General features: G+C 42.7%; 1 protein-coding gene across 2 annotated transcripts in view; it reads left to right on the top strand.

Annotated features, from left to right (window-relative positions):
* Positions 1–22,856, top strand: part of LOC111151584 (VPS53, GARP complex subunit) — a 142,350-nt gene that overhangs the window by 5,266 nt on the left and 114,228 nt on the right. For both annotated transcript variants that reach the window (XM_022509660.1, XM_022509661.1), the window contains exons 3-4: positions 6,125–6,174; positions 8,288–8,354. In XM_022509660.1, the coding sequence (XP_022365368.1) occupies positions 6,125–6,174; positions 8,288–8,354 (117 nt within the window). The remainder of the gene's footprint in view (positions 1–6,124; positions 6,175–8,287; positions 8,355–22,856) is intronic.

Raw genomic sequence — 22,856 nt, 5'->3', positions numbered from 1 at the left:
CAGAAAGACTTCACAGAAGAAATGGTATTTCAGCTGCACGTTATGCACCAAATGAAGGATTTTGAGCTTTGATTTCCAGCCTGCAGACTGGGTAGATGTTGACACCTTTACCTAAAATTGGGCCTAAGGAGGAAAAGTAGGCTTCAGTGGTAAATAGGGTAGGAGTAGGCTATAAGAGTGAGCTAAGTTTTGAGCATTTTGGGGCCATTCAGGTGGAAATATGTACTTGGAGTATCTGCGTCTGGAGCTCATAATCCCCATAATTGTTAATATTTTGGCGTATATCCTTCCCAAACTTTTTCTAACGGACATGTTAATTTTTCAAAATGAAGTTGGAGAAATGGTATGATTCTCTGTGATTGTCTTTTTGAGATTTCACGGATAGCCTTTAGAGCTCATTGTTTTCTGTGAAAGGAATTCTAGGAATTAGCTGGAGATAGAAATTTGGGAACAACTGGTATAAAGACAGCAGTTTTAGCTGTGAAAATGTCATCTGCCCCACCCTGTCAAGAAGGCTGACTCATCAAAGCCAAAATAACTGTTAGATTTGCAAATTGTACAGGAAACCGCCAGGTTCTTACTTTTTTCTGCTATGTTTTTATATATTACTGAAGGTAGCTCTGGACGTTTATGAGAACACAGATGCAGTTATATGTCTTGTCTGATTATGCCTCCTCATACATGATAATGTGTAGCGAAGTTTTTTTTTCTTTTTTTAAAAGATTTTATTTATTTATTTGACAGAGCACGAGTGAGCACAAGCCGGGGAGTGACAGAGGGAGAGGGAGAAGCAGGCTTCCTGCCGAGCAAGGAGTCCATGTGGGACAGGACTAATCCCAATCAGGACCTTAGCTGAAGGCAGATGCTTAACCGCTTAACCCAATGAGCCACCCAGGCACCCTGTAGGGGAGTTTCTTATAGCAAACTAAGAAAATTTATGACACAAGGTTACCTTTATTTCCCCAATCCCAGATTTTCATTTAGCAATATATTCTCCAACCCAGAGTCCCATGGACCTTAATGGAAAGGTAGCAGAAAATAGTGGCATGATTTAGAATTTCTTTCTAGAAATTCTTGTTAGAAATTCTAGAAATCTCTTGCTAGATCTTGGGCAAAAGCCACCCAAGTCAGGGACCTGCAGTAAATTCTTCTGAATCATAAGTTTAGCATATTTAAAGTAGATGTCAGTATATCAGGAATAAATTTAGTGTCACCTAAGGAGGAGGAGGATATGTGTGTGGGTTCTTTTGAACAGCAGTAACTTGGAAGTCTGTGGTTGCCTGGAGGTATGTTAGGGGAGGCAAAGAGATCCCTGGATGTTTCTAACTCCCTAGGTCCAAGTGGGAGGAACTCCATTTTCTCTCTTTATCAGGGCTCTCTGGGTGGTTCTGAAGAGTAGCCAGGTTTGGTAGCAATAATCTGGAAGACTCTTCTCTTCTAGTGTCCTAGAAGAAAACTGAAAAACTAAAAATAATCTTTTGTCATGTTTTCATTAGAGGTTTGATTAGGGGAATCTAGATAAAATCTATTAAAAATGAATATAAAACTAATATAACCAAAACTTTGAAAGAAGAGTCATGTTGTTGCAGAAAAATAATCAGACCTGTGAGAGACCAAGTGACTTTTGGAGAAGTAGGAGAACTTGGATTTATTTTAGGCCGGCGGACACAGATGAGCTCGTGCTTGAAAGTCTGGGCCCCCAGCCATGGGGTTATAGGGCTTGTATAGGGGACTGAAGGCAGTTAGGTTCCAAAGCTGCCGGCTTGTGGGTGGGTTTAAACTGGGGGAGTAGGGACTGCTTTAAGTGGGAACAGTAGTCAGGGAGCCTGTTGCAGGAAGCCTGTTTATAGAAGCAGAAGCGACTGGTTATTTCTTGCTCCCAGTAGGGCTTCCGGTGATCTCTAGCTTATTGTTAGTAACTTTCCATCTTCTGGGGCCTCCTGGCCTGGGCCTGCTCTGGGTAATTTTCCTCTTCAATGTGAATCTATTTCTAAAGAATTTTTAATGACCCCCCCCAAATGCTCTAGGTTTATGTTGTGAAGTGAAAACAATAACATGTCAAATTGTTTATCATCCCAGTTTAATTTGTTTTTAAGCCACATATTTGCTTAGAAGGAACTGTAGAAAGCAATATACCAAGATGCTAATGGTGATTATTTTCTAATGGAGGGGCAGGGGTTTCTGTATTTTCTGTAATCAGCAAGAATTGCTTTTAGATTCAGAAAGACTTCCAGGGGAGCCTGATTGGCTCAGTTGGTTAAGCCTCTGCCTTTGGCTCAGGTCATGATCTCAGGGTCCTGGGACCGAGCCCCGCATCAGGTTCCTGTTCAGCGGGGAGCCTGCTTCTCCCTCTCCCTCTGCCTGCGGCTTCCCCTGCTTGTGCTCACTCTCTGTGTGAAATAAATAAAATCTTTAAAAAAAAAAAAAAGGAATCAGGGAATACTTTTCAATAATTAAAACATTTTTAAATGATAAAATAAAACTGTACAACTGCATTATACCTACACTAGAAGGGTGATTCTCAAAGAGGGGATAGATCACCTGCAGCCAGGGTCACCGATCTGGATTCTTTGTTTCAGAGCCTCCCTGCCCTGTGTCTGTAATGATATAAAAGTCCCTCGAGTAAATGTGGCCTGATTTATTTTGACTTTTCTACTATGGCCATTTAGGCCATTCCCTGCTCCCTTAAATGCAGTTGAATATCTGAATACTTTGAATTATTCTTCTTAGAAAAACTGTCATGGCTTAAGCAAGACCTTCGTGTTTAAGGAGTATTAATTAAGAATTGGTTACTCTACCACCCAAAGCGATATTTACTGCTGTGGAATGACCTCCAACTTACATTGTTAAGTGAAAAAAGTATGATGCAAGACACTGTGCATTACGTAAAGCAGGGGACGTAAGTTATGGATATGTTTTAAATACATAGACTGTTTCTGGGAAGGTACAAAAGAAACCATTTCAGAGCCGTTGCCTCTCTGCAGAACTGGGGGAGACAGGCAGGACAGGGGAAGAGGAAGCCTTGATTTTCACTATTTCTTCACTTGTTATTGGCATTTTGGTCGTGTCCATGTTTTACCAATTTCAAATACATTACAATTTAAAAAAAAAAAAATTTTATTTATTTATTTGACAGACAGAGATCACAAGTAGGCAGAGAGGCGGGCAGAGAGAGAGGAGGAAGGAAGCAGGCTCCCTGCCGAGCAGAGAGCCCGATGCGGGACTCGATCCCAGGATTCTGGGATCGTGACCTGAGCCGAAGGCAGAGGCTTTAACCCACTGAGCCACCCAGGTGCCCCTACATTACAATTTTTAAAAAATATTTTATTTATTTATTTGAAACAGAGGGGGAGAGCGAGCGAGAGAGAGAATACCAGTGGTGGAGAGGGTCAGAGGGAGAGGGAGAAGCAGACTTCCCACTAAGCAAGGAGCTTGGCATGGATCTGGATCCCAGGACCCCCAAGATCATGACCTGAGCCAAAGGCAGACGCTTAACCGACTAAACCACCCAGGCACCCCTAGATTACGGTTTTAAAATTTTGGTATAATTATCCATTCTCAGAAAATATACAAGAATAGTACAATGAATTCATGGCTGCCTTTCACCCAGATTTTCTAAATGTTAACATTTTTAAAATAGTTCTTTTTAAATACCAAAACAAGAAAATGTTTTTAAGGGAATGGGTTCCAGCAGAGATAGGGTAGGAACTGTTATGCCTAATTTACACGTGAGGAAGTATAAATTCAGAGAAGCTGAACAGCTTGCCCTCTGTACATCGTGCTGGTTTGTAGGGGCAGAGCTGGGCCAAATCTAGGTCCTTCAACAAACTCAGCGCCTTTTACCATGGTGGTGACTTATACCCAGGCTGGTTTCAGAGTGACTTGACAGGGGGTACCTCAGTTAAAATAACTTCTCTTTTCTGAGATTCATCTTCACCTCAGTCTAGATTTCTGAAACCATTGCCTTTGTCAGAACAGACAAGATGTAAATGGCCTGGTCTGACATCTCAGACGTGGTGACCTAGTTCTTGGCAGGCTCCTGGCCCCCTCCTGCCACCAGAGGTTGCTGGTAGCAATTTATAAGCACAATTCCTGCATTACCCCCAATACCTTTTCAGGTAAAATATCTGTTGGGGGAAAGGGAAGGAGTTCTAAAATTATATTTTGACGACTTGAGTTAAAATGGTGCTCTATAATTGTACTGTATTCCACTAGGGGGCACCATTTCCTCGCGTTTTCTGCTGGCTAAGGTTGGAAGTAGTCCCATTGTTTTAATTGTCATTGTCTTTAAAATAGAAATAACTTTATTATAATTACAGTAGCAGTGGATAGCCAGTGTAGAGCAATTAGTAAGTTCTTATAGGCAAAAAGAAGAAAAAAATTAAATCCTTTTCTTAGATACAGCTATTGCTACTGATTTCATATTTTACAGCTACTATGTAGATTACAAAGCTACTAATATTTATCTTTCAAGGCATTTTTTTCTGATGAACCTACAACTCAGAAAAAATAGATTTATTCATCAAAATACAGTATAATATAGATGCATACATACATCTTAAATATATAATTTGATGAATTTTCACAGAATGATTACAACCATGTAACTACCATTCAGATCAAGAAATAAGACATTAGGGGTGCCTGGGTGGCTCAGTCAGTTGAGCATCCCTACTCTTAATTTTGGCTCAGGTCATGATCTCACGGTCCTGGGATGGAGCCCTGCGTGGGGCTCTGTGCTCAGCCAGGAGTCTGCTTGAGATTCCCTCTCCCTCTCCCCCACCCCTTGCTCCTGTGCCCTCTCACTCTCTTGCTTGTGTGCTCTCTCTCTCTCTCTCTCTCTCAGATTAAATAAAATCTTAAAGAAAAAAGGGGTGGGGTGGGGTACCTGGGTACCTCCGTCAGTTAGGCATCCACCTCTTAGTTTCTGCTCAGGTCATGATCTCCTGGTTGGGAGATCCAGCCCCTCATTGGGCTCCATGTTCAGCGGGGAGCCTGCTTCCTCTCTCCCTCTGCCCTTCTTCCTTCTCGGTCATGCTCTTTCTCTGAAACAAATAAATAAAAAGAAAGAAGACATTAATACAACATCTTCTTTTTAAAAAGATTTATTTACTTTAGAGAGTGTTGGGGGGCAGAGGGAGAGAATCTTGGAGAATCTCAAGGAGATTCCCTGTTGAGCATGGTACCCACCCTGGGGCTTGATCTTATGACACTTAACTGACTGTGCCACCCTGATGCCCTTGTCTTTAGATGGCCCCTCTTACTCATCACAGTAACTACCTTCTTCAGAGATAACTACTGTCCTGCTGGCTTCTAACATGAGAGAATAGTCTCATTTATTTTTTAACTGTATAAGTGGAGTTGTACAATTTGGAGCTGAAGGCGGATGCTTAACGACTGAGCCACCCAGGCGCCCCAGTCATTCTGTTTCTGTTGCAGGTATTCCAACTTCACATTTGTAGCTCAAAGGCAGCTGTGGATAATAGGTAAATGAGTGGACATGACTATATTTCAATAAAACTGTATTTACAAAAACAGATACCAAGCTGGAATTTGCAATACTTGCCAACAACTGCTATACTTTTTTTTTTAAAGATTTTATTTATTTATTTATTTATAGAGCTGGGGGAGTGGCAGATGGCAGGGGAGAGAGAGAGAGAGAGAGAGAGAGAGAGAGAGAATGAATCTTAAGCAGACTCTGCCCTGAGTGCAGAGCTCATGGTGGGGCTAGATCTCACTGAGATCATGACCTGAGTCAAAAAATCAAGTGTCGGGGGCACCTGGGTGGCTCAGAGGGTTAAGCCTTTGCCTTTGGCTCGGGTCATGATCTCAGGGTCCTGGGATCGAGCCCCACATCGGGCTCTGTGCTCAGCGAGGAGCCTGCTTCCCCCTCTCTCTGTCTGCCTCTTGATCCCAGGACCCTGGGATCATGACCTGAGCCGAAGGCAGAGGCTTTAACCCACTGAGCCACCCAGGCACCCCCCCCATTACTTTTTAAAAAAAATTGTATCACACTATGATTAAATATTTGGAGATGTTATAAATAGCCTTGATAGCTTATCATTTCCATATAAAAGGATCTAGAAAGTGAAATAATAGCTGTCATTTTCCTTCTTTATTGTAGTCTCTGGCAAACATAGATGAAGTTGTGAACAAAATTAGACTGAAAATAAGGTAAGTTACCCCATATGATTATTAATAATTACTGAAAAGTATGCTGTTAATTTAGTTAATCATGTTCTGGATCACACTTATCTGTTAGAAAACTGAAATCTCAAGTTTGCTGTTTATGACAATTTTTTTTAAAAGATTTTATTTATTTATCTGACAGACAGAGGTGACAAGTAGGCAGAGGCAGGCAGAGAGAGAGGGGGAAGCAGGCTCCCTGCTGAGTAGAGAGCCCGATGTGGGGCTCGATCCCAGGACCCTGGGATCATGACCTGAGCCAAAGGCAGAGGCTCAACCCACTGAGCCACCCAGGTGCCACTATTTATGACAATTTTTTAAAAAATAATTCTTTTATCTAGATTTCCATATGAACCTCATGGCAAAGAATTTGATTCTTTGGCCAGTGTTCAGTTATTTATAAAAAGGGAAGGAAACTTTAATAGGCTATTCAAAATGGTTGGTCATAAAAGGGGGCAAAAGCATTTCTATTGTAGTTTTATTTATTTATTTATTTATTTATTTATTTATTTATTTATTTTTCAGACAGAGATCACAAGTAGGCAGAGAAGCAGGCAGAGAGAGAGGAGGAAGCAGGCTCCCTGCTGAGCAGAGAGCCCCATATGCGGGGCTCGATCCCAGGACCCTAAGACCATGACCTGAGCCGAAGGCAGAGGCTTTAACCCACTGAGCCACCCAGGCGCCCCTCTGTTGTAGTTTTAATGGTTTTATTTCCTTAGCAGATTTACCTTTTTTTGTTCTCCCAAGGCTTAGATACAAGGATGGGCATATACATGTATCCCGTGGCCATATACCAGCTAATGGGATGGTCATATCTGCTGGTTGGTATTTGTGGTGTCCCAAGATTAAATGTTGTGATTAATCTAAAATGTGCTTCTCAGAGTTAGACAACAAGTGTCTTTCCTCCCCAGTAGCCTGGTTCTGGTTTGCCCACATCTGGATTTCCAGTTTTGACATATGGCAGGTGCTCAGTGTCTGTTCACTGTAATTAATACTATAATGGTTAATGTCATTAGGGCAAATGTAGTTGTTTGGTTTGGTTTTGTTTGGTTTTTGATGAGGAGAAGCCTTCATTTTCAATCCAGGCGATGATTTCTTTTTTCCTTACAAGCTTTGGGTCTTTCAGTGAAGACCTTTGCCATGAATGTATTGTTTAGTTGGGCATCTCTCATTGTTTTGGTGGACTTCAGCTATAACAATTCTGATAGAGACTGCTAATATGTCTGGGATTTGCACAGAAATGGGAATTCCCTAATGATCCAAAAATCACCGCAAACTGGTTATTTTCGGCTTTCTCCCAATATACCTTTAAAAGATTCTTTACATGATAAATGAAATTGACTGTTGTAAATTTCTCTGATTGAGGGACCACTAAATGGTCGCTATTAGAGGCAGAGGTCACAGACCCACATCCTACACAGCTTGCATAGTTAGGGCCCAGAGGGTGCATCACGGATCTCATGTAGCACTCTGGCTCCTGAGGAAGTAACTGAGGGTTTTGCGGAGGGTACTTCAGATTCTCTGACTTGTTCCCATTAAGTTTCAGCAACATTGTCATTCCTGGTTTTTGCTATTGAAAAATATTAAACGTTACACTGGCCCATTTGGACAGCTCTGAATATTAAGCAAGAATAGCTTTTTTTTTTTTTTTTTTTTTTTTTAGATTTATTTATTTATTTTATTTATTTGAGAGAGAGACAGTGAGAGAGAGCATGAGTGAGAAGGTCAGAGGGAGAAGCAGACTCCCCATGGAGCTGGGAGTCCGATGCGGGACTCGATCCTGGAACTCCGAGATCGTGACCTGAGCTGAAGGCAGTCGTCCAACCAACTGAGCCACCCAGGCATCCCGCAAGAATAGCTTTTTTAAAAAAACAAGGACTACTTATCAGTCTGTGCTGTACTTGGCTTCTTACATTACTGTTGCTGCCTTAGCTAGGGTTTAAGGCCTTGGTCTTGGGTTAGTTCATTCTAACCTGTCTGATTTTCTGGACAAGGAGGTACAACCAGCAGAAGTGGGTGGGTATGCCGTCACCTTTTTATCTTTTGGTCACTTTAGAAGGGAGGTTGTTTTAATGATTCTTATCCTTTAACTTTTTCCTAGGAGACTGGATGACAATATTCGAACTGTTGTAAGAGGTCAAACAAACGTGGGGCAGGATGGCAGGCAAGTAAGTAACTTATTTAATCATACTCTTCTGATTTCTTCATGACCCGGCCACCAAGCAACCAAAATGTTGATCCGCCTGCTTGTAGAGAGCATTTCTTAGGGATGTGTCCATACGCAGCAGGAAATGTGCCTGACTTGTCCCACTAATCCCGGAGGTAGACTGCGCAGACCAGCAGCGGGCTCTCACTGCCTGTGCAAGCAGGAGCCTGTGGTAGCACAGCTCAGCCAGGCTAAGGCCGTGCGAGCCCACGTGTGAAAATCAGAGTTGCCTTGTCTTTCTCCTCTGTGTCAGACATGTATTCATTTCCAAGTTTTATAGTTCTTTTTGGATCTAGCTAAGAAGGGCTGTTGCAAGGGGGGCGCCTGGGTGGCTCAGTGGGTTAAAGCCTCTGCCTTTGGCTCAGGTCATGATCCCAGGGTCCTGGGATCGGGCCTCGAGTCTGGCTCTCTGCTCTGCGGGGAGTCTGCTTCCTCCTCTCTCTCTGCCTGCCTCTCTGCCTACTTGTGATCTCTGTCAAATAAATAAGTAAAATATTAAAAAAAAAAAAAAAAAAAAAGAAGGGCTGTTGCAAGGGAATGAAGGGGGAAAGGGAGTGTATGGGGTGGAGGGCTTCGTTAATGACCTGGGGCCAGATGTTATCTATCAACCATTTTCCTTTTTATTTGGATTCTGTTCTGTTTAGGCATCGTATTTCAAAACTTGCTGTCATAATAAAGGTGCTGAGCACGCCTTTGTAGTCTTCTCATGCCGTGTCTGCTCTTCCCTCTTCAGTATTGACTCAGTCAGGTCGCTGTGTGCCTCTGTAGTAACCCCAGTTCTGTTTTTTTGTCCTCTTCGACTTGCAGTGCAGCTCATTTCTTCAGATAGACATCATGCAACCCAAATTGGGCGGGGCGGGGGGGGGGAGATGGGCGGTGTCATCTGCGAATAAATGTGCTGATCATTCATACTCGTGTTCCTTCCGCTAGTAGCTGACCAGAGTCTTTCTTTTCCTTTTACATTTTTATTTTTATCGTTGCCTCTATTTCTCCTACATTTTGTGACTTTCTTTTCCTCCTAATAATCATCTTCCATTGGTCTCTTTGTAAGTATCTACCTTCTTCCTTGTTGACATCATCAGTATTTCTATATGGACATATTAGTTTCCTATAGCTGATCCGATTTCCTGGTTCCTGCGTGGTTCTTAGTCCTTATTGCTTTGTTTTGGTCATTTAGGTTTCTCCCATGAAGCATCACTTCACAGGTGTGGCCTGCGTACATGGGGCGCTGGGAGGGAATAAAGAGTAACAAGGTGGCCTGCAAATGCTTCAGCCTTCTTCCGCCCTTGAGCCTTCCTTCTGTATATCTGGCCCTGTCATCTACCTCTTCAGAAACCTCAGTGGCCTCTGTCTTATCAAATTTAATCCAAGTTTCTTTGCTTGGCATTCAAGGCCTCAATCTGCCTTTCCAGTTTTGCATCCTGCTGAGATCCATCCATACAGAAGACTCCGTGCTCTACAAGCACACTCTGTGCTTTCTGAACCCATGGACCTCTTTCTGCCTGAAATTATTTCTCTCCTCTTCTTCTTCTAGTAACTTCATCTCAAAATCTTACCTAAGGGCCCCCTCAAATATGATGTCCTCCATGAAATTTTCCGTTTAGCTCACCTGAACATACAAAAGGAATCAGAATTTTAGTCCTAGAAGGGACTTGGAACTCATTTGGTCCACACTTCTCGTTCTGCAGATGAGCAAATTCATCCTGATATCCCTCAGCTAGATGTATATGCTTTCTGCCCACGAACTCCCAGACCTGTGCCTGTACTTTCCATTTGACTTCCATGGTCTCCTTTGACTTACTAGTGAACACTTCTTGTCTCCTTGACTAGTTTATAAGTTCCTTGAGGCAAGAATCGAATCTTCTCATTTCTGTATTTCTCTCAACACATAGACTTCATGTCCAGACCAGTAACGTTTTATTCAACTGTATTGAATATTTGGTCTCTATGAGACTATTTATTGCAAAGAAACAAAAGCCCTTTACCATAAAACATCATTTTAATCAATGTGTGTCCCCATAAAGTTGTTGAGAGCCTGATTTGTGTGTGACTAGTCCCCAGTGACTACCATTTGAAATAACCCAACTATTTCATGTGATTCAGCCTCTTCTTAGAGTGGCTCAGGAAAAAATACTTTACAGGAGTCTCAGGTTTTTCAAATTCCAAGAATGGGAAAATAATGTGAATGATTCATCAGGATTTTTCTGTTGGGTCATGCTCTATCTGTATCTTTTATTTAGTTGTTTGTGTTTGAACCTGTGGTCACAAACCCCCAGTAGTGGAGAGTCGGGCCCCAGATGGGACAGCCGGTGGGAATGTCAGCCTTACCCACCTTCCCGTATTAATAGGTTACAGGTTGCTGCCGCAGGGGCAGGTCGTATTTCAGAGAGCAAGACCACATTTTCAAGAATGTTTAGATAGCATTTCAATCTGTGGTGGAATTTTGTGTTCGTCTCCTTAGAATCCAGACAGAAAGGAAGCCCAGAAGAAGTAATTGCTTTTCCTGTCATCCCCTCCATCTGTCTTTTCCAGCAGTTTGTAACGCAAGCTGATGGCGAGATTTTTTTTTTTTTTTTTCCAAGGAGCATTTGGGTCCCATCCTTGTCAACTTGTAGGGGTAAAAGTCTTGCTGTCCAGCTCTGGCTGGCTGGTGGTTTGCTGAAGAGAGACTCTTACTTGACTGGCACAGACTTGGGAGAGTTATGGATTGTTCCAAAATACTGAGTTTTATAGGTCAAGAGGCCCCAGATTTCCCTCTTCCCTGGAATAGAGGAAAAGTCTGCCTTCAGAACTTGTTTCTGAAGTTTCTGAGGAACACTCGGGAGGAGGGCAGTATTACGGACCAAAGGAAATTTCATTTTGATCATGTTCGACCGGAACTGATGTGCTTTTTAATCTCTAAAAAAGGGGGATATGTTTACTTCCCCTTCACAGTGTCTTATAAGATATTTTTAGCAAAATTTTTTAGAAAAGCAGTGGTTCTCGCTATAAAACTATTTCTGAAGAGGCAGTGACTTAGAAATTGAAGACACAGTAAGGCACTTTCTTTGATTTCTGAGATTTCTGAAATACCAGCTGCATGGTTCGCACTCGGTTCCACATTTTGGAGAGCCTTTGATTGTTCACCACCTCCTACGTGGCAGACTTGAACTGGTTTAGTCTGTGACCTCTTCTAACCAGACTGTGATGCTCATACAAAGTTAATACGGCACAGAATTCTCCCCATTTTCTTCTGCTGAAATCATCAGGCAAAGGCTTTAATTAAATGCCCACATGTTTCAGACTTCGTGGATAAGATGAGTCAATTCAGCTAATACACGATCTGATATGCTGTGAACCGTATGCAGCTTCCTGAGAATTAAAACAGACAGCTTGACCTCAGGTAGAAAGAGGTGAATAGAGGAGCGGCTTGGAAAAAGAAAAGGTTGGCATGTGAAATCTCAAGAGTGGCCAAAGCTTGACCAATTCCCAGTATGCTCACTGAGAAACACCAGAAGGATCAGCCACTGGGCTTCTGTCTCTGGAGTAGAGCTTGGCTGCCATGTTACTGTTGCATCAGAGCAAGACTAAGGTTTAGGAGGGGAAGAAACTGTTAATTGCCATCTCTAGCCCAGCTCACCAGAATCTGATTGTAAGAAGCTTTAGGTATCCATAGTACAATCTTGCACCCAGTTCAGGAATCCTTTCTGTGACATCCCTGACAATTCATTGGCCTGCTTCTGCTTGGACACTCATGGTGATGGGCAGCTACCGTTTTGTTCTACAGGGCAGTCTCAGTCTATTCCAGTTTTGAACAGCTTTAATTGTAAGAAACTTCATTCTTAGACTGAACTGAAATAGTAAAATAGACCTCATTGTAACTTCTCATTGCTCTTAGTTGTGCCAGCTGGACCAGTGCAAGCCTAATCCCTTTTCCTTATTATAGTTTCTAAAATTTTAAATGGATATTATGTTCCTTTCTTAGTGTTCCTTTTCTTAGGGTAACCATTCTTTCTTCAGCCCTGTGATCTTATTTCCAGACCTTTTATCATCCCGGTTGCCTTGCAGTTTGTCAGCATCATTCTTTTTTTTTTTTTTTTTTTTTTTTGTCAGCGTCATTCTTAAAATGGGGTTCCTGGTCCATGCTGTGTGGACACATAGTGGGGTGCCTCAGCCTTCTTGTTCTGCACTGGTGCTGTGAATGTGGGAACTGGGGGCTCAGGGGAACTGAAATTCATTATTATAATTCCTGAAATTGATTACTCATTTTTGTATGAATAGATTCATTTCTTGAGAGAGTACTCATTGATTTTTAAAAATTCTTTAAGGAGTCCATGACTCTTCAGAAGTTAAGGACCACTGGTTTAGACACTGTTCTCCCATCACCTCGAACTGGGTGCAGTTTCTGGCAGCTGTGTCCCGCTGTTAGCTTCTGCTGACAGTCGAGTTGGCAGTTCTCCAAAACCCCCAGGTCAAGAGTTGCAGACAGATGCCCACAGAGCTAAGAAAGTGACCTAAATGGCTTCAGCAGGCCAGCGTGCATCCACGTGTATCCCATGGGCGAGTGAATGCCCTTTCTAAAAGGAGACAGCTACAGCCCAGTCCAGACCAACTGTGGTCAGGCCTGAATGCAGACCCAGAGATGCCAGATCTATCAGTTTTTCAAGAGAAGCCGGAAATCCGGATTTTTATGTGACTCTCCAGATTTTTAGATGTTGTCTTAGTGTCTTCCACAAATACTGCGAAGGCCAAACAAAACACGTGTGTGCCAGCAGTTTGCAACATTTGCTCCAGGTCTTTTTTCATATGAGCTACTTTTCAACTTTTCCCTCCTCTGTTTGTTTAAGAGATTCTTTTGAGATCAAGTACTGGACTTTATGTCCTCCCCCCACCCCCTTCCACACACCCCATTTCTTCTTGCTAGTTCTGCTTGATTGTCCCAGCCAGTTGAGGCCTTTTGGAGTCTTGATGACCTCCCCGTTTTATCATTAGCAGACTTGCAGGCATGCCTTCTATATTTTCATTCACATTGTAGAGGAAAAGGTTGAACAGGATGGGTTCAGAGCCATGTGGCATACTTTGAGAGACTTACTCTTCTCTTCCTTATCCTCATTTTGGTATCAAATGCCAGCTCCAGAAAACAAAGAATTTCTTCCTGTCCTTGGTATCTGTCCAGGGCCATGTTTCTTAAATTTTCCGTGTCTCCATTTTCCTCAGAAAAGGGGACTAATCATACTTGCCTTCTCTTTTCATGGAGAGATCATAAAGATTTATTAACTAAATCAGGAAAGCATCTTGCCTTCCAAGGAGAAAGTGTTCTTTGCTTTTCACCCTCAAAATTAGCTTTTCATCTAATTCAGGCATTAGAATGAAAATAGCTGTGCTCCCCAAGACCCTGCACTAGGTAAATGGTGGCAGTTCACAGCATAACATTGATCTTCGTTACGTGGAGCTATGAATTTGTACTTGTCAGCTCTCTTGCAGGATGGTTTGAATTTTTCCCCTTCATCGCTTCAAATTTATTCTCTCTCATCCTCTCTTTGGGAGGAAAATGAAGCCCGTTAATGGAATAAAATAAACGGCATTACTATTAAAGGGACTATAAATAGTTTGAAAAGGAAGGGGAGGGGGCATGGCACTCACTTCCTCCTGCTGAAAGATACTAATTCTAAAGCAATTGAGCTTTTAAAGCACACGCTCAAGTTTTTCCAGTAGTGACCGAGAATGGTTAGGTGTTTCTTGTTTCTTTTACATTTTTTTTGAATTGTATTTTTTTCAAAATGTCCACAGAAGACACTAACCTTCGAAAATTGCTAAGACCTTAGAATGACCTGGGAGGGAAGCACCATGACCACCCAGTGGGGCAGTGCTGGAGTCAGGTTGTGAGAGTTCTTGGGGCTCTGTGCTTTGCCTGCAACCTTTTGTAGGGGAATGGAGTCCCTGGTTTTGATCGAGGCTCCCCAACCAGGATTTCTGACACTGGTGCAGAGGTCAAGGTTGGTTTGCCTTTACTTGACACGTTAACTCTGAGTGAGTGTTAAGTTGGACTGTTTATAAAGTTACTGACTGTAGTCGAGGCAAAGACTTGTAGAGAGACTGGGCCAGTCTTAGCACCATGCTTTGTCCCGTTTACTGCACAGGATCCTCCACAGCACGTTTTGGCAGAGTGACTTGGCCGCTGAGTATTGGAACCCTTCGCCACTTGTCTTCTAAAAATCTGTGATTTGAAGACAACCCGTAAGGAATTCAAACAGCTGTCTTCTCTCTCCTTTGCGTACAGTGGAGTGAGCATTTCCTTTGAATTCTCTAAGCGTTGCAGGGATTGGATGTTGTCACTGATGTAACATGGGATGGCAGCCTGGGTCAAGTGAAAAACCTTTTGAATTTAAGTTTTGACTATGCCACTGGGTGTGACTTTGGACAAGTTACTTAGCTTCTCTGAGCCTGAGGTTCTTCAGCTGTTGTGCTGACTTGGAGGTGGTGGGGCTCAGTGCGAGTAGCAAATGGCCCCTGGTAATCTGTGAGAAATTGCAGTTAATGCCTTTCTGGCTTCTTGAATATCTCTGCCACATAGAGGTGGCCCATGGGTGTCCCCATTTGTCCGTGGGGAGCCTGGCCTTCCTTGGATTGCAGGATATTTGGTTGCCTTCAGCTCTGATGGGTTCAAGAAGAGTTAAGATTTTTTCCATTTATTTTTTTTCTCATCGTTAATATGAGAGCAGTGCTCTTCCTGCTTTCTGCATCCTTGACAAAAGCACAGCTGACCAAGGGCTTTTAAAGTAGAATGGTGTGAGAAGTTCATTAAGATTTTAGGTTCCACATTGCAGCTAATCGTTAAGAAGCCACCACTTTTCAAGGTTTGATGTCGTTTCAAGGAGGATTATCAGCAAGCACCTGAAAAAGGTATTAAACTATTTCTTTTCTAACTACCTATCTGTGTGAAGCCCGATTTTCATCATATTTTTCAACCATAACAACGAATCACAGCAAAGTCAGTACAGAAGCATACGTGCGAGTCCCGCTGGCCTCTATTACAGTAGACACCGAAAATCATTGCAAAGGCACAGAAGCAGTGACACTGTTTTCAAGAAATTAGTTTTGTTTGGGGGGAATAGAGTTTTTTGTTTGAAGATTTTATTTATTTGAGAGTGAGAACACAAGCAGGGGAGCAGAAGAGGGAGAGGGGGGAGCAGCAGAGGGAGAGGGAGAAGCAGACTCCCCAGTGAGCAGGGAGCCCGATGCAGGGCTCGATCCCAGGATGCTGGGATCATGACCCGAGCCGAAGGCAGACACTTAACGACTGAGTCACCCAGGTGCCCAATAGTTATTTTTCATAAAAATATGTTATTTATGTTAACATGTAATGAGCTTATTGTTATTTTTAAATAGATTAATAGATAAATGGTTTTTAAATTTCTCTGCATTAATTTCCAATATGGTATATATATCAGTAGATACAATCCACAAAAACAAAATCTCTTTGTGGCCCTCAGTAATTTCCAGGGATATGAAGGGACACTGAGATAAAAAGTTTTTAGAAATGCTCTTTCTGAGTAATATTTCAGTGTTAAATAAGTAGGGATCTCAGGCAATTTGTTCTTTTTTTTTTTTTCCTTAAGGGTTTATTTATTTATTTGACAGCGAGAAAGAGACAGCAAGCGAGCGCAAGAAGGGGAGCACACAAGCAGGGGGAGGGCTCAGTAGGGAGCCCAATACGGGCTTTCATCCCAGGAGCTTGGATGCTGACCTGAGCTGAAGGCAGAGGCTTAACAGACTGAGCCCTCCAGGTACCCCCTGCAGAGAGTTTGTTCTTAATTTTATGACAGTGACTCTGATTAATATATTTGTTCATTCACTCACTCGGTAAATACTGAATGCATGCCTTCTGTGTGCTGGGCACTAATGCCAACAAACTAAGCAAAGAGACACGAATTGTGATGTTTACTTGTTTTCTGGATTCTGTATCTGTTAAGGAATTAGACCTGTGACCTTGGTTCACTAAGCATGTTTACCAGAAAACGGATATAGACATTTATCATATGACTTTTCAGCTTCTACTGGTGATCGTACGGTTTTTCCATCTCATCAGTTAGCTTAGCTTTTTGTTTCCTTTTTTTTTTTTTTTAAGATCTTATGTGTTTGAGAGAGTGAAAGAGGGAGCATGAGTTGGGGGAGGAGCCGAAGGCCAGGGAAAAGCAGACTCCCTGCCGAACAGGGAGCCCAGTATGGGGTTCGGCCCCAAGGCTCTGGGATCATGACCTGAGCCGAAGGCAGGTGCCCAGTGACTAAGCCACCCAGGCACCCCTTGGTTTGGTTTTGTAATATTTAACCCTACCTGCTGTGTCACTGTATATTGTCTCTTTAATTTATTGCTGAGTTCTGGCATTTTAATCTGGGATTTGCATTCATATTCAAAAGCTTCATTCCTTTTTTATGACTGAGTATATTCCACTGCATGCATCTACCACATTTTGTGTATCTGTTCGTCTGTTCTTGGGCACTCAAGTTGTTTCCACCTTTTGGGTGTCATGAAAAATGGCAGCGAATATTGACATACAAGTATCTCTTTGAGTCCCCCCTTCTCAGTTCCTTTTAGTGTATACCTAGGCATTGAATCACTGGATCATACAGTAATTTTTAATCATTTCAGTATTTAATTTCTTTGGACATGTGTTTCCCCCATTGTTCTGAACTTTAATAGATTTATTTTTCCACAGACAGGCATACGTTCCTATTTTATCTTCATTTACTCCATAGAGACTGTGTATTTCAGATTAGCCATAGAGTCATAAAAGTTTTTGTGTTGAGTACCTACCAACAGTGATGCTGTCCCCTCCAACCAGGAAAACTACCCAGGTTATTTCTTTTAGCTAGCAAGTCCAGCAGTTGGATTCTTTCCTCCCTGACCTTAGAAACACACGCAGTCCCACTTGTGTGCAACATGACTACCAAAAATGGTTTTAGGAAAATAGTGTGCCAAGAAGTAACACTGAAGTTTATTCTTCTTCTGAGCCATCTCCATATAAATTGACACCCTTCTGGAGCCAAGCAAGAAGGTCAAGTGTAACTTTTGCCATCTGCTTGTTTCCATGTTAAAGGCAGTCACAAGTTTAAACCAGAGTCTCTGCATCTAAAGAGGAAAATGCCATTCATCACTGCTGTAACTGCTCTGGCTATTACCCAGGTCACTCTTGCTTCTGACTGCTAGTAGCTAGTGATTTTGGAAGGAAAATTCCATCCTTAGTTTGAGGCTGCACATTAGAAAAGTTGCTGACAGGGCAAAGCTTTCTGGGTTCCAGGTCCTTGACACAATAAGTCATTCAGATATGTTTAAACAATGGATGGAAATTTGAAACTCTGTCTTCGTGTAAGAACTTGACCTCCTTTTTCCTCTTCCTTTTTTTGTCCATGGAAATGCAGAATTTAGAACAGCAGGAGTTCAGTGCTGTGGTTGCCCTCTCATCCTTTCCATTTTTAAATCCCTGTGAGTCTGTAATATAGCTATAAAATTTCCTTTCCTGTAATTTGGACTCAGGTCTCCTCTAGAAGGAGATTAATTTTGCAAAACTAGAGATAATGCCTTTTTTTTTTTTTTTAAGTCTGCTTTGGTCTGGTGCTCTACAGTCATCTAGATTAAAGCTCTAAAACATGTGAGAAACTTACCATCCTTCATACAGTATTGGATCACATGCCAGGATTTCTGGCTCTTTGTTTCCATGTTATATTGTAAACCCTGGATAGATGCTGTTCATCTCTAGGCATCGCATGTGATACCTAGAATATGGATGTTAGGCAAACCATATCAGTGCTCCTGTCATAATGGCCTCTAACCAGAAGGGTGACAGTTTCTTCTGGAGTTATACGTACTGACCAGTAAATCTGATGATCCAAATACTGCCTTTTATAAAGCAGAAGAAGTGAACTCTGAGGGGTCTTTACCCCATCTCAGACCTAATTACTCACCTTTGTTTCCTTGTCATACTTCTGAAGTGTTCTTGTTCTCAGTCTCATAAGTGCAGTAGGGACAGATAGCCAACTGTTATTCATATGGTAATACCATCTATAGTAGGCCAAGTGCTGCACTCTTTTTTTCATTGAATGCTTGGAGATTCTGATCTTTGGAGATTTCTGATGACTAGATTAGCATCTTATGGTCAGGTTCCAGTACAATTTTTTTTAAAGGATTTTACTTATTTATTTGGGGGGGTGGTGGAGAGAGAGAACAGGCATTGAGCACTCCCCATTGAGCAGGAAAGCCCAATGTAGTCCTCAATCCCAGGACCTGAGCTGAAGGTGTAAGGGCCTATTCAGCCAGAGCGGTCCCACCCTGGTTGAACAGCCATTTTGTTGTTTATGCAGTAAAACTTAAATTGACCCTGCCCCCGCAGGGGAACTTACTTAAAAGCCAAGCCCAGGAAACCAGTCCCAGGTAACAAAGCCCAAATACAAGGGTGGGTCAGGTCAGGTGGAGACATCCAATCAGTAAAGCAGCATACTGTCCCCTAGCTACCAAGGAGTGTGGGCCTCGCCTTTTGGGCACCTTTTGGGCGCCAATTCTGACTAAGGTGATAGGCTAGTTCAAATAGCTCCTGTGGGGTGAATTGTAATTCAATTGGCCAGCCGTGTGTGACCTAGCATGACTGTGCAGCTTCCTCTGTGTGTTACAATCTCATTGGCCCCCTGTGTGTGGCCAGGCCCAACCACATGGCCTTTGCTCTATAAAAGTTAGTCTGTAAGGCAGGGAGGGGTCCCCCTCTCTGTAAGAGGCGATCCCCGAAAGGTCGGTTTGATTCTCGATGCTTGGCGCGAAATAAAGCTTTGCTTGACCTTTGCTTTGTATCAGTCTCGCTCCTTTAATCACGGACCCATTATTGGGGGACCCAACAAAGGCAGACGCTTAAGCAGCTGAGCCACCCAGGAACCCCAGGTTCCAGTACATTTGTCAGGCCTGTAGTTACCCTCTTCTCTAGAATTAAGACGGAACTGTCATAAGACTAGTAGGTCTTTCTTGATTGGTTCACTATAAGTGAAGACATGTTTCAGTTGCTTTGAAAGAAGGTAAGTTTGGAGACATTTGTCTGGATCTATAATGCTAATGTTTTACTACAACATAAATATGTTTATCTTACCCTCTACAACATATTGTTGCACATATTGATCTTGACGAAGGTGTGAATTAGCCATATCGGTGTTATTCTCCCCCATTTTTCAGGTGAAGAAACAGGCTCAGATAGGTTCTGTGACTTGGCTCAAATCACACTCAGTGAATCAGAAATCCAGATTTTCTGATTCCCAGGATGCTGTGTACTTGCCCATCCCAAATTCTCTTTTGAAAGAGTGACAAACTTTAGAAGATTTGGGAGCCACATTTTTCTACTTCAGAGCCTGAAAAGTTAAGGGGTTCCCAAAGGAATCCTAGCAGTGAAAGTGACTGTGGCCTGATTAACCCTCTGGGTCCATCTCAGCATGATCAGGAAACCAGGCTGAAAGAAGAGCTCAGGGATACACAGAGAGAGCTGTGTGGTCTTTGTGCACCTGACGTATTGGAGAGAGTTCAGTGAAATAGGAAGAGAAGATCATTGAGATGAAACCCCAAGGTGGGGGGTAAGGGTCTGGTCCATAGCCTAAAGGGCATTTGGTACAGAAGGTATCTCCAAAAATCAGCTGGAGCCGATGTCAGCACGAAAGGTGATTTTCTTCTGAATAAAAACTCATGATCTAGGTGAGAGTTTCTAAGTGACTAAAATAAAGAGTAGCAGTAAAATATGGGGGCTTCAAATTTAACTTGGCAACCGGGAAGTCTGAGCTGTTTGTGGGAAGCAGTCCTTCGTTAAACTTGGACAAATGGTTCCTTGAAGCGTGCGCCATCTCCTAAAAACTGAATTTCTGTACCTTTTGTTTGGCCGAGACGTTTGTTAAAACACTTCCTTCTCGCTGCCAGTCGGGGTTGTTGCTTTCCGTGTGCTGGTGCCCTAGGTTGCAGTTCTGCAGGGCGACGTGTGCTCGGATGCATTCGCCGCTCCCAGCTCTGTCAGGGCTGAGTTGTTTTCAGTTACAGGCGATAACAGATAGAAGTGGAACTGGAAAAGGTCAGTGTTTAGTCTTGTTTGGGCACTGCTGCATATTTGTGTCCCAGTCTCGTCTTAGATTCTCACTTCTGGCTTGTCTCCTAAAAACAATAAAAATGAACTCTCTGGTTCATGTTTTCAGTGGATGTGGTTTGCAGAAATCATAAATAAAAGTGACTTAGGTGGAATGGAGCATTTTAACAAATAAGGTGAGAATTACTCCTTTTGCCCTCTACATTCATTTGGTTCACAAACTTGGCAAGAAATCTGTGCTTTGAATAAAACCGCTTTATACTTAAGGGTTCTGAACGGCCAGTGGAGGAGTTAGGGTTGACACCAGCGAGTCTCATCTCATGGGTGCCCATCTGGCATTTGATGATTTCTGGCAGACCTAGAAGGTCCCCGGTGTGTTCTAGGATACGGGGAAATTGCACATGCAGCCATCCATAGCTGTGAGATTCCTATAGTCTCCGCTACTATTGGACGCCCTTGTGGGGAATGGGCTGCATTGTGATTATCGCTGCAGCTTCTTCAAGCACCTCTCCTGTTTCCATAGCAACAGCTCTTGGCAATGCCAGGGGTGGCAGACAGTATCAAAACAAGGGACATTCCATAAATAAAGGCTACTTATCCCTAGCTGTCTACCTCCGGTAGATGTCCCTTGCTTTCCAAATGATTCTAGCATTATTTACATGTGCCCTCTTTGTGTCATTATTTTACAGTTATTTCCATTTCTTATGTGTATTCCTTATGAGCTCTTTAAAGATGGGTCCCCATCTAGTGATCTTCTCTCCTCAGTGTCTAACGTAGTACATATAATAGGCTTACTTTTTATTGAAGAAGTGAACAAAAGATTGAGACTTTTTTCTTTTTTTCCTGGAGAATGTCTCATTTTCAGCATAGTTCAAAGGTACAGTTTCCCTGATCCATGAGCCATTCTTCTGCGCATGCCTGCAGGTGTTAACCTTAACCAGCTTACTTACAAACGCTAAAGGATGGGTCGACAGCCTTTGGCCATTGAAGGGATAGTCACATTTGAAATACCGTACTCCCATCTGGGAGATCTGGGAATAATATTAATAATGGCCATTTAGTGAGTCCCTCTTATGAACTGAGTCCTCTGTCAGGACTCTCTCGGGTACAGAAGACAAAATCCCAGTTCAAGCGGGCTTAGGTCAAAAGGGGGACTATTTTAAAGGTACTCGTGTCTTGTTTTGAAGAAGTTGAAGTCAGACCATGGAAGAGTATTGTCTCAGCTGAGCTTATCACACAATTGAAGCCGGGATTGGAATAATGCTCAGAATTTTTCTCTTTGTCTCTCTCTCTGCATGTGTTGGCTTCATCATCCCTATGTGGAGACCAGCCTCTTTCCCTTGCGGGGGAACCTTGCTGCTCTCTAACTTAGCTTCTCATGTTGGGGCTCCCACCAGAGAGAGGTGAACACTCTTTGCCTATTTATTCTGGAAAATCACAAGAAAACTGTTTGGCTCAGCATGGACCAGGCCTGCTTCTGAGACAGCAGACTCCATAAGAACACAATGAGAGGAAGATTCCCAGAAGGAAGGAACTGGGTAGACAGTTCCAAAGGTGTTCACAAATAAGCCCGGTTTCCCTTCCTGACAAATTGTCTTTGTGGGCGGAGCTTCTGTTCTAGAAATGGTGAGCTTGTGCCTCCTAGAAGTAAAGCGGCTTGGTAGAGATCACACAGTAAGTGGCAAGGCCAACACTCAAATCTCAGTCTGCTTGTTCAAAAACCCTGCTCTTTACTAATATGATGCACTGCTTTTCCAAACAATAGGAAAGGAACTGGCAGACAGATGTAAAGTTGGGCCACAGAAACGATAGCAGAATAGTGGGAAAATATAACTTTCTTCCCAGGAACCCTGAGTATTAGCACTGTATTTTTTCAAGGAACATGAAGCCATACCACTTTTTCTGAAAATGATTAACCTTTTCCTCCTTCCTGCAGTGGTGACAAATGGGATCTTGGTTTCAGATCTCTTAGAGGCTGTGTGGACTCACAGGATAAAAGCGATACAGTTCTCTGATAGAGCAAACTACAAAATTACATGCCTCTAAGAGCCAAAGAGGATATTAATTTCTCAAGACATTTCCATTGGCTCAGATGTCCTCTGTCTACACAGGTGGCAAATGACAGTTCTGGAAAAGAAATTTTTTTTTTTAAAGATGAAAGCAAAAAGCAGTAGAGTCTGCAGTGCCAGGTTCCATGCTGCTTGTCTTCTGTGCACATGACCTAACGTGGCTTTGGTATGGTCTGTTTGGGGTCTACTTTGGGAGGCAAGGAAAATGAAAAATAACGGTTACGGTTAATGATGCACAAAAATACAGAGATAGCCTAATTGGTTCTGCTCCGCCTTCTAAGCCAGCTCAGTGGGAGGCTTTGTCTCTCCCAGTGG

Source organism: Enhydra lutris, unplaced genomic scaffold (assembly GCF_002288905.1).
Source record: "Enhydra lutris kenyoni isolate GAN:26980312 unplaced genomic scaffold, ASM228890v2 scaffoldscaffold26, whole genome shotgun sequence".
Lineage (NCBI taxonomy): Eukaryota > Metazoa > Chordata > Mammalia > Carnivora > Mustelidae > Enhydra > Enhydra lutris.
Note: the sequence above shows the minus strand (reverse complement) of the source record. Positions and strands in the feature narration are given on the sequence as shown.